The sequence below is a fragment of the Squalius cephalus genome (genome assembly GCF_949319135.1).
Source record: "Squalius cephalus genome assembly, chromosome: 9".
Lineage (NCBI taxonomy): Eukaryota > Metazoa > Chordata > Actinopteri > Cypriniformes > Leuciscidae > Squalius > Squalius cephalus.
In genome coordinates this window covers 16,028,790-16,041,416 of record NC_137130.1, presented here as the reverse complement: position 1 = coordinate 16,041,416, position 12,627 = coordinate 16,028,790, and the positions used below count along the sequence as shown (strand labels likewise).

At 37.6% G+C, this 12,627-nt stretch overlaps 1 protein-coding gene across 3 annotated transcripts in view; it reads left to right on the top strand.

Moving 5' to 3' along the window:
- Positions 1 to 12,627, top strand: part of uggt2 (UDP-glucose glycoprotein glucosyltransferase 2) — a 35,060-nt gene that overhangs the window by 14,709 nt on the left and 7,724 nt on the right. For 2 of the 3 annotated variants that reach the window (XM_079881169.1, XM_079881170.1), the window contains exons 24-33: positions 858 to 985; positions 1,087 to 1,182; positions 1,560 to 1,662; positions 3,230 to 3,309; positions 7,507 to 7,696; positions 8,011 to 8,169; positions 8,384 to 8,469; positions 11,103 to 11,187; positions 11,309 to 11,391; positions 12,297 to 12,320. In XM_079881169.1, coding sequence (XP_079737295.1) covers positions 858 to 985; positions 1,087 to 1,182; positions 1,560 to 1,662; positions 3,230 to 3,309; positions 7,507 to 7,696; positions 8,011 to 8,169; positions 8,384 to 8,469; positions 11,103 to 11,187; positions 11,309 to 11,391; positions 12,297 to 12,320 — 1,034 coding nt within the window. The remainder of the gene's footprint in view (positions 1 to 857; positions 986 to 1,086; positions 1,183 to 1,559; positions 1,663 to 3,229; positions 3,310 to 7,506; positions 7,697 to 8,010; positions 8,170 to 8,383; positions 8,470 to 11,102; positions 11,188 to 11,308; positions 11,392 to 12,296; positions 12,321 to 12,627) is intronic. The other variant, XM_079881171.1, reaches the window with a different exon arrangement.

The window sequence follows — 12,627 nt, the reverse complement described above, 5'->3', positions numbered from 1 at the left end:
GCAGTGACACATCCCATCATTCTCCAACACACCAAAGTGATCCCCAGAATTTATTCTTGTCTTGAAAGAGCTATGGTTTCATAATTTCTGCTCTTTTGTTCCCTTTGGTTTTATAAGATAATACATGTATTATAAAACAAGACTAATATATATATATATTTGGAATTCATGCACTAAAATCAGAAGCGTGCAAATCAGTAATGTGCAAAGGCACATTAAATTGATAAAAAGGACATGTATGAAATATTACAAAAAAGTTGTAAAAGCTACAAAAGCACATAAGCATTGAACATATAAGTAATGTTCACCTTTTTTTATATAAGACAATATATTACAGTAGCATTTTATAAATAATATATTCATATTAGATTTTTATGATAATATAATGTATTTATATTCGCTTTTAACAAGAAGTATTTATAATTCATTTCTTTTAGCTGAGCTTAATTGGCTTTCAACTGCAAAAGGGTAAATGTAACTCTGAAAAATGACATGGTCTGCTAGCCAAATGAAAAATGAAAAGATGCAAAACAAAATTAGCAAGAAATGGAAAACTGGTTAAATACAGATTGTGTGTTAAAAAATCAAGAGTACTTTCAGGGTGATAACACATTGATATTAAAAGCCAGAATGACAGTCTGGCAGTCGGCCTTGTTTTGATTAGCTTTAAAAAGGGTTTGCCATTGGCATGCATATAAATGACTGTCTCTCTCATATGGATATGGGGGGTTTATAAGGATTCTGGGTGTAGAAGTTTGAGGTGGTAAGCACACATGAACTGACACTTTGGAGTTGTGGCCTGTGATGTGCCCCGAACGTACAATTGTAACTAACAATCTGGTTAACGTCTTTACTAGATCCTGGGCCTATCGGTTGAAGAAGACTTCAGTTTGGAAGATTTTCATCTGCTAGAGAAGATCACACTGCGAAGTTCAGCAGAAAAGATTAAATCTAAGATCAAGCAGATGAACTTGAATGCCCAGAAGTATGCCCTGATTTTGTTTGTTGTCCTAAGCTGATATGTCTGTAGATGTAAAATTATTTGTTTGTGAGAGGAAAACAGAATCCTGTTATTTCTCTTCACAGGGCCAGTGATCTAATCATGAAAGTAGATGCTCTTCTCACTGCATCACCTAAAGGAGAGTCCAGAAAAGATGTCAAATTTCTGAAGGACAAACATAGGTGCAGTACTGCTAACGCTAAAGATTTTCTTTACAGTGTTTTGATCGAAAAACAAAGGATACATTGCACCAGACCCTCTTGCTGCTTTTCTGACTGCAAACCATAGAAAATAAAACATTGCATAAATAAGCTGTATATAAGTATCTCAGTAATGGTGGTGTCTGCTATTGTACCTTTGAGTATTTTTTTTTTCCAATGAATCATTCTAACATGAATGGGTCTAAAATGAAATGGCATGTTGTCTGTCCAAATTGGTCCGACAACTCACTCAATGAAAGTGAGTCATCTGCATATCCAAACATCCCATCCATTCTCATTAATGCAACCCTTATTTTCACTACCAATGTATTAAGCTGACCACATGTGTCTTTCAACAGCGTTCTTCAACTGGCACAGCGTGAAGATGAGGTGTTCTATGACGTGGTTGCCATTGTGGATCCTCTCACCAGGGATGCACAGAAGCTGGCTCCTTTATTAGCTGTATGTACAACTTTGGTCACATCTAAGAGCTTATTGTACCTCAGGCATGTGTGTGCAGTGATTCAGCTGAGTGACTGTGTGCTTATGCTTTTAATACAGTCATAGTACGTCATTGCCAGGCCTTCCTGCATCTACACCAACATCAACTGGACAGCAAGAGTTACAAGCAAATAACCATTTCATATGAGAAAAAGTAGAGGCACTTGATGTCTCAGAAAGCTGATGTTCCATTGAGACTCTTTTAAATTACAATGTTTTTTTGTTGATTATTGAAATCTGCAGTGGCGGCTGGTAGCAAGACAATATAAATAAAAGTTCACTCATCTAGTCCTAGCCTATCATTCGAAGCAAAAATCCATCCTTCTGTCCTTTTAAATGTCCGAGTTAAAAGAGCACGTTCGGCCGTTTAGTGAAGCTGATTGCTGTAGCCTATATGCAACTTAGACATGGCATGTGAAATACTCGATGGTGATTGGCAAAAAAAAATGTTTTACCAACGGAGGCACAATTCTCCAGAAATTCTGATATGGCAATAGACTTACATACTACTACTACTACTACTACTACTACTACTACACAAGTCTCTGGCTATGGATTTATCCCCTCAGACTCGCGTTTCGCAGATTCGGCACATTCTGGGAAGCGGCGCGCAGTGGTTACATTTACAGTGGTGAAATTACAAACAAGAAATATACATTCTGAGATAACATGATAAAATGAATAACTGGGGATTTTATTAACATTAAATCGCCTTTCTCCCATTTTCACCTCAAAATTTTGGGTAGGTTGTGCCTCCCCTGACGAGAGCCACCACTCGAAATCTGTTAATTCCAATGATTAGTTCCTGGCATGAAAATGGAAATCTGCCCCTGGAATCACTATAAAAGGAGTTTCTAAGCCATGCCTATTTTTAGATATCTTTTGTTTTTATGTACAGTACTTTTCCACAGTCTCTGTTGTTATTGACTTCCTTGCACAGTCTCTGTTATTGACTTCTTGCTTTTTATGAAACCTTTGTGCAATCTATCTTTGAATCCACCAAATCCCAAATTTGTTCAATAGGATTCAAGTCCGGACTTTGACTTGGGCCAACTGTGACTAAAGAGCTTACACATACTGGTGGATTAATCATTACAGATGCATAAAAAAATATTTTGGTAATCACCAATACTGTTAGTTTAGGGCAGCTGTGGCACAAACCTTACATTGGGTGGTAGTCTAATAAATTTAAGCACTGTACATATTATCAGTTCAAGCATTCTCTGGGAATCAAACTCATGACTTTGGTGTTGCTGTCACCATGCTCTACTCATTAGGCTACAGGAATGCACAGGAATCTTTTCATGTAAACCCTCGTATTGGTTTCAATATTTTTATATGGTCTCTGGATCTTTAAAGAGTGTTTTTATATCCATAACCATTGTATTACGTCCTCTAAAGTCATAAAGAACTTGAAACGTGCTCATCTGTATGTGGTTCTGTAGAGCGTGACCTTGAACATTCCCTCCTGAATCCTGTTGTTTGTGAGTGGGTAATAACCTGGCCGTCTCCTCTGTGTGTGCTGCAGGTGCTTGGTCAAGTGGTCAATATGAAAGTGCAGGTGTTCATGAACTGTCGAGCCAAGCTGTCTGAGATGCCCCTGAAGAGGTGAGAGCAAAAGCTTAATTAAACTTCATCTCTGAGAGATGACACACACACATACTCATACAACAGCCTTGTGCTGTTCTGCTGATATCATCTTGTTTTGTTTTTCCTCAAACTTAAAGGAGATCTCCGGTCAATTTTAACATTGAGCTCATTTTTTTGTAAATTTTCTAGTGCTGTCAGTACAGAGAACAACGACAAAAATCGGTGTTGCCTACACCGAGTTATCATCTTTTTAAAATTTGCACCCTGTTGACTTCAATGGGGCAAGTACTAAACCTGCTTTTAGCCTCTTAACATCCTTGATGTGTCATTACAAGTGCCCAGCAAATGTGAGTGATTCCTTCAGAGTGAACACGGTGAATCTGACTGCAGTAGATGTGAAAGATATTATTATGACCGCCGCTAGCATAGCTAGCGAAAGCGGTCATATAGGGATTGTCAAAGTTTTTTTTTTTTTTTTTTTCGTCATTACTGAATTTTTCGTCAACGATACCAGGGACACCGAAACCCCGGGGAACATGAAATTTGGTGGGCATGTAGCCCCACTAGACTTTTACGGAAAAATTTCGTTTGGTCCACGGGGGCCACTCCCCCCCCGCGCTGGGCCCCCCCAAACCCAAAAAATGCAGTTTTTCCTAAATAACTACCTGAACCGTGGCACCAAGGATGAAGAAATTTTTATGGTATGTTGGTCTTAAGGGCCCACATCAACCTAGCCCATAATCGATTGTCAAAGTTTTGTTTTTTGTTTTTTTTCTGTCATCTACTGAATTTTTCATCAACGATACCAGGGACACCGAAACACCGGGGAACATGAAATTTGGTGGGCATGTAGCCCCACTAGACTTTTACGGAAAAATTTCGTTTGGTCCCCGGGGGCCACTCCCCCCCCCCGCGCTGGGCCCCCCCAAACCCAAAAAATGCAGTTTTTCCTAAATAACTACCTGAACCGTGGCACCGAGGATGAAGAAATTTTTATGGTATGTTGGTCTTAAGGGCCCACATCAACCTAGCCCATAATCACTCATTTGTGATTTGCACCCCTTCCCATAAAAAATGAAAATGCAATATTATTCTGCTTTAATCGCCCCTATCTTCAGTTGAGATGTTCAGAACTGCACCATATTTCATGTGTATGATTAACTTGACATCCTCTGGGGGTATGCTAAGTTTCGTAGAATTTCATCCATGGGGGGGTATAAAATAAATTAATTTATGTGCACATTTAGTGACTGTACACTCATCGGCCTGTAGATGGTGCTGTTGAGCGAAGGGTTGCTGGTTTAGGATGATACTGTCACACACACACATGCAGGAATACAAACAAACGCAAGCATGCACACACACTGACATCCACACGCACAGACACACACACACAAACACACACGCGCACACACATGTACGCACGCATACATACACACACAGACACACACACACACACAGACACACACATACACAAACACACACACATACACACACACACACAGACAGACATGCACATACTACTACTTTTTTTAGGTATCAGCCATATACCCGATTTACCAATACCCAATGTGTTATGCTTGGGCAGTATTAGGGGTGGGCGATATGACCTAAAATTAATATCACGGTATTTTTCATCTTTTGAACGGTGACGGTATAATATCACGGTATAACTTTTTTTGGGTACATTTTGGGAGGAGTAGCCTGTCCTGTCTCTCTTTAGTATGTGAATAAAGTTAATATTTTTATAATATAATAAGTAAATGGTAGGTATCCTTATCAAAAAGAGACATGGGAGAGTATTATGCATTCTCAACATTTATTTTGCAAAAAACCTAAAGATCTTACTTAACAGTGTACAACAAAACAAAAATTAGCAGTGTAATAACTAGGGCTGTTTTCGACTAAGGATTTTCATAGTCGAATCTGATTCGTTAGATTTTGCCGTAGTCGACTGATAGTCGAACCTTTTTTTTTTTCTTTTTTTTTAGATAGCAGCTAGATTTTTTCCATTTCAAACAAAAGAGCTAAAACACATATATCACACATATATTATAATATTTCATAAACATGAGGAGCAATATGAGAGAGAAATTTGGTGATCGTTGTTTAGGTACATTAAACCACGTAAAGCTTTTTAACGCACATGAGAACCGCGTGGAGTCAACTCGCACATGAGAACCGCGTGGAGTCAACTCACAGCCGCTCCGCAGCCCTGCTGAAAATGTGAAGCAGAAACGCTTAATATCAGATAACGTCCATAATAATTGGACTCCGGGTTCGATTTTTTTTACCATTTTCAGTGGTTATGAGGAGCAATATGAGAGGGAAATTTGGTAATCGTTGTTTACATTAAACCACGTAAAGCTTTTTAACGCACATGAGAACCGTGTGGAGTCAACCCACAGCTGCTCCGCAGCCCTGCTGAAAATGTGAAGCAGATTTTTGAATACATTTTTATTTATTTACATTAGTAAGCTACAGGACATCGTCTTTCAAAACATGACCTGCGCGAAAGCGAAAAAATAAATAAAAATGTACCCAGCCCTTCTGAAAATGCGAATGCGTCTCTGTCCCCAGCACATTTCAAACCAAACTGACGCCCATGTAATTCGACTATGAGGTTCATAGTCGAATCAGACCTCTCCGAATCGAATCGTCGAATCCATTAGAAGTCAGCCCTATTATTTAGAATTAGATATTATTGATGTAAATGCAGCCGTTCAAGGAACATAATTGATTTATTACGGTATTGACGGTATTAGAAAATCCATGTCGTGGCGCAATGTCACACCGGTGATGACTATGACACCGGTGTACCGCCCACCCCTAGGCAGTATACTAATGAGGTGGGTGGGACATGTTTCATGCCATGTTAGATCACATCCTGAGAGTCTACGCTTTCAGAAAATATATAGTTTATATAGTTGAATCAGTTTTCTCTTCATGGTACAGACCAAAATGTATTATGTGTACACTTTCTTCACCTAAATCCATAAAATCCCATTAATTTCAATGGGACATTTACTTAAGTGTTCTACTAGGTACAGTGGGAATGAGTTTAACTCTGGGACCAGGGCTACAAGATAAAACCACTTTTTTGGGGAAAAAATGTTTTTTATTTCAGTAAAACACAACAAACCCATGCCAAAGTCAGATAACTGACTTTTACCATCAACAGGCACCTCAACCGTTTGGTAGAGGTTTGTAGAAATTGAATGGGAGGGTCCTTTGAAAAAAAACACACAGATTTTTCATACTTAGTATGTATAAGTATATTTTTTGTGGAAAGCCAGTGCAGGCCTGAGCAGCGGTCATATTTTGTACCGCCATGCGGTACATCTAGTTAAAAGTGATGTTAATTCAGCCAGCGCACATACCTGTATTTTCTTCTTGTTTTCGGTCGAAGTCCACAGTAATCAATTGTCGAGTTCACGTGCGTGATCATAGGTAACTAAACCTTATGCGCGTGAACTTGACAATCGATTACTGTGGACTTCGACCGAAAACAGGAAGAAAATACAGGTATGTGCGCTGGCTGAATTAACATCATTTTAATTCATATCTTTCACATCTACTACAGTCAGATTCACCCGCGTTCACTCTGAAGGAATCACTCACATTTGCTGTGCACTTGTAATGACACATCAAGGATGTTAAGAGGCTAAAAGCAGGTTTAAAACCTGCCCCATTGAAGTCAACAGGGTGCAAATTTTAAAAAGAGGATAACACGGTGTAGGCAACACCGATTTTTGTTGTTGTTCTCTGTACTGACAGCACTCCAAATTTACAAAAATTTGAGCTCAATGTTATAATTGACCGGAGTTCTCCTTTAACAGAGTTTGATAGTAAAAAATGTCAGAATAGTGGAAAAAAACATGCTTTTTATATTGGCAGAAATGGGTGCAGTAATGTAAATAATAATCAATGACAGTAAATTTGTTAGCCTATACTTCAAAATCAGCATGTACATTTCATGTTCTGTTGTTTTATTTTATTTTATTTATTTTTTTTTGCTCTTTAGTAGTATATAAAATATTTCATTTTCAAAAATTATTTGATTTAATTTCCCCCCAAAAAGGGCAGGATTAGAAGTTTATTTAATTATTTTGTTATAGGATTCCTAGCTATTCCCACCTTAAAATGGCAAATTACAACAGACCACCAGTTTATTTTACAAGTGATTTATTTAACTTTTATTTTATTTTATGGCAGCTTTTATCAATATGTTTTGGAGCCGGATGTTTCCTTCTTTGGTAACAACTCCATTTCCCCCGGCCCTATGGCTCGATTTACGGAAATCCCAGAATCCCCTCTGCTCACTCTTAATATGATCACCCCAGAGAGCTGGATGGTAGAGGCGGTCAGGAGCCCATACGATCTAGACAACATCCACTTACAGGAGGTATGAGTTCTAACTCTGAGTTCAGTATTTATATATTTACCAAAGCTGAGTTGTGCACTTGATCAGTTTTTTCAGTATTTCATACAGCACAATAGCCACAGTAGTGCTTTGAAATGTTCACATTTTTATGATACATAGCTGCATTTGCTACACCAAGTATTTTGTTCGTTCATGTTTCACTAACAAACTTTATTTGTTACTTTTAATAGGTTGAGTTGTCATGCTCAGCCAGGCCTCTCTGGAAAGAGATGTTTAGCGTCAGTATTACGGATCTTGATGAATAAATGAGTCTTCTCTTACTGTATGTTTGTCAGGTCAGCGGTGTAGTGAATGCTGAGTATGAGCTTGAGTATCTACTGTTGGAGGGCCACTGTTTTGACCTGTCCACAGGTCAGCCTCCCCGAGGACTTCAGTTTACACTGGGCATGAGACAGAAACCTCTCATGCATGACACCATCGTCATGGCCAACCTGGTGAGTTTGTCCCTCTTCTTGGCTTTGTCCAAATATGTATTGTTTTTGTTATTTTTAAATCTCTTAAAGGAATTTTACTGGTATAGCAAGTGTTATATGGACCCAAAATGAGAATTCTTTTATTATTTACTCACCCTCGTGTCATTCCAAACCTGTATGACTTTCTTTCTTTTGTGGAATATTAAAGCAAAAACTAACCCACTGCATTGTACAGGGCTATTTCCAGTTGAAGGCCAACCCCGGCGCATGGATCCTGAGGCTGCGCGAGGGCCGCTCAGAGGATATCTATCAAATACAGGCGTGAGTGTTTTCACTTCACTGATTTACATTTACACACCACCATTCAAAAGTTTGGGGATGTTTTTGAATGAAGTCTCTCATGCTTGCCCAGGCTGCATTTGTTTGATCAAAAAATACTATCACAAAATATTATATCATATTATTAAAAATGTTATTTTAATATTGTTTTCCATTATAAAATGTAATTTATTCTTGTAATGGGAAAAGCTGAATTTTCAGCATCTTCACTCCAGTGTCTTCAGTGTCACATGATGCTTTAGAAATCATTCTAAAGGCTGGAATACACTACATGACTTTTGCCTAGATATATATATACACATATACACATATACATACACACACACACACACACACACACAGTATATATATTTAGGATTCTTTGTTATAAAGAACAGCATTTATTTGAAATAGATATCTTTTGTAATATTATAAATGTCTTTACTGTCACGTTAATGCATCATTGCTGAATAAAGGTATTAATTTCTTTTTTTTAAAAACATTGGACCCCAAACTTTTGAATGGTAGTAGTGTACACTTGTTTCCACAATGATGTAAAATCCTTTCAAGCTATGAATTTTATCAGTACATGCATTTCCCGGGAGTCAAACCTGCCATCGTGGATTTGTTAGCAATATGCTGCACCTGCACCAGGAATACAAATGCTATCCAAAAAAAGGGGCTAAAAGAAACAGCCACACTCAAATTAATGGTAGACATCAAACTCTCCCAAATGTTTGTCCTCAATTTTAATTCCTTTTTCAGATTGTGCATATTTTAGTTGTTCTTTAAGGAAACAGCTGTGGTTTCTTATAGAATTATGGGAGACAGTAAAATATATACCCCATTCATGCAGGTTAAAGTTAGATCGCAATGTAATTTTTCACACTGCTAGTGCGATTATTCATATAGTCTGGGGTCTGGCACACAAAGAAACCGAGAGAGAGAGAGAAAGAGAGTTTGTGTGAGAGAGAAAAGAAGTATCACACACACACTGCTGACTGCTAAATTAATGGGAAGGCAGTGTTCCTTCAGTGTGTAATTCATTGATATCCTGCTCTGAGGAAGTGCAGCCTAGTGGATCCAGGGTTTCATTTAGGATGCTGAAGCTAACAGCACTCTGTGTCCTGTATTGCTGGACATTTATTATGATTTTAATGTCATTACAACTTCCTACTGAGACAGGAGGAATTTGACAAAAGGAACACTCAAAATAATTTCAGTATTGAATTGTGAGAAATTTAATTTCTTCTTCTTCTTCCTCCTTCATCCTTCTTGTAGTCTATGGCAGCCCATAGAACCGCATGGTTAAAAGTTGTGAAATTTGACACACAGATAAAGGACAGTCTGAAAATGAACCACAATGTTTTGGGGTCTCTAACTCAATCCCTCTAGAGCCACCAACTTTCCAAAGTTTCACTTAGCGAATCAATCGCGATTCTAATAGTGATTCGATTGCATCCTTTGACGTCATTTTCCGATATTAAAATTGTTCCTCCATTTTGAATTTCTCATCCTAGACCAGGGGTGTCCAAACTCAGTCCTGGTCCTGGAGGGCCACTGTCCTGCAGAGTTTAGCTCTAGCCTGCCTCAACACACCTACCTGGAAGTTTCTAGAATGCCTAGTAATTATCTGGACAGTGGCCCTCCAGGAGCAGGATTGGACATCCCTGTCCTAGATCCGATTTCCTCCAAAATTGTCTCACATCATCTTCAGACCATGCTGGCAAAAAAAGTTAAAAGATGTTTGATAAATCAAACCATTCTCGAATAACACACGAACAAATTCAACAAAGTGTACATCAAAATGGATGTACAGCAATATCTACACAACGCAGTAGCGTATTGAGACCAAACATGGTAAATGTCATCACAAGCATGACCTGATGCTACATGTAGCATTTCATCACAGTGCCACCTACTGGTCAGGAGAAATGGAAAATGGCTATTTTTGGTTATAACTTCTGAATGGATTGCTCAAAAATCATAAAACACTTTTAATTCAGTGCAGCATACAGAGTCAAATGATACCCAATTTTCTCAATTTGGCCATTATGGGCTTCAGCCAATTAGATTTTATGAATGCATTAGCGTATTGCTACAAAACTTTGTTTGTGTCATCAGGACCATGCCACCATAACCAATTATAATGTAACTACTCATTGTTACAGTTGATCTGATGCTCTCAGCCATGCTTGCATAACTCTTTATGTCTTTTTTTGTGCTTGGCCCCATTAATTGCTGCTTGCTGCTATATTTTTGTCCTTGTTATTGTCAATGTTCTAGTCCTTCAGTTTATCTTGTTCTTATTGTTCTTTTGTTTATCTTGTCTTTGTTGTAGTTCTTATTATTTTTATTTCATCCTCTTTTTCTTGTCTTGTCTTGCTTATCACATTTTCCCCTTTAATCTTGTCCTTGTTGCTGTTTGTTGTCTTCATTATTTTCTGTAATTTAATTCAACTCGAACTGCAAAACCTATGGACTCTATTCACACTTTTTGTAGATAAAGTAAGCCTTATAGATCTATTGTTACAGGTCTTTAACTTTTAGCATGCTTCATTTGTTGTGTTGTGAGCACTGGTATTTCTTTCAGGGAGTGCAGAAATAGTGTTTATATAGTGTTGTGTATGTTTTAGGCATGATGGAACGGACTCGCCTGTCGATGCTGGTAATGTCATTGTGGTGCTCAACAGCTTCCACAGCAAGATCATCAAAGTTAGAGTAAGTGTTGAGATGTTACTGTAGTACTTGCAATGTAATTTACAGCATTTACAGACTGTGCCTCCATATAAAATATCAGCTGAAGGGACTAATGAAAAAGTAACATCTGTTCTAATATTAGGTCCAGAAAAAGGCTGACAAACTCAATGAGGATCTTTTAAGTGAAGAAACCGAATCAAAAGGCATTTGGGACTCAATAACCAGGTGAGTCTGATTTTTGAAGCACTCTCATTTTGGATCACATCTTGTAAAAACATTTTGTATTTCTAAAGACACAAAAATTTCACATCACAAGCAAGATCTTTGTGTACGGCTATACCTGCATAGAATCTGTGGCTGCAGATTTGTACAGAATTTGACCGTCCATCATCAATCGTCTATAAACATCTTGCATGTAAATATTTTTTGGCTAATTTGATAACGGACACATTCATCAAATCCACTTTGTGGATTTCAATCAGTGTGGAAAAAAAGGGCAGATCCTGGGTAGGCCTGCCTGTGACTATGTAAATACACACTCATCATTATTCAAAAGTTTGGGGTTGGTCAAATTTTTAAATGTTAAGTTTCTTATATTACCTAGGCTGCATTTATTTGATCAAGAATACATTAAAAATAGTCATATTGTGAAATATTATTACAAGTTAAAATAACTGTTTTCTATTTGAACATATTTTAAAATTTACTTTATCCCTGTGAGGGCAAAGTGATGCAAATAACTTTCAGTATCATTACCTCTGTTTTCAGTGTCACATGATCCTTCAGAAATCATTCTTCTGATATGCTGATTTGTTGTTCTTATTAATATCAATGTTGAAAACAGTTGTGCTGCATAATATTTTTGTGGAAACTGATGCATTTTATGCGGGGCTCTGATGAATATCAAGCATTTATTTGAAATGGAAATCTTTTGTAACATTATAAATGTCTTTGCTGTCACTTATGACCAATTTAATGTGCCATTGCTGAATAAAAATATTAATTTCTTAAATTGTACTGACCCCAAACTTTTGAATGAATATTTGTGTAGGGCGTTTGCATTTTAACTAACAGCTCTGTTGACTACGTTTTATGATCTGTCTCCTTTGCTCATTGCTGTCTTTGTGAAGTGCGTGGAGTTCTTTGGAGAAAAGGTAGGGAACTTAATCTCTACTTGTTTTCACTCTTCTTTTTATCTCAATTTTTCTTGCGTCAGTAAGTGATACAGCAGAATTTTGATTTGTAAGCGGTAATTTATCTTTTTCATTGAGTTTCTTAACTTAGTTTTCACACATATCATTCTCCATATTTAGAAATAGTTTGCCTGGTTGTTTTGAAATTCCACCTTGTCTCAGCAGTGTTACATCACCTCCACTCCATTTGATTTAACATTGCCTCACCTTTTTTTTTTTTTTTTTGTTGAAGTATGTGGTTTGGAAACGGGGGACTGAAATGTTCCTA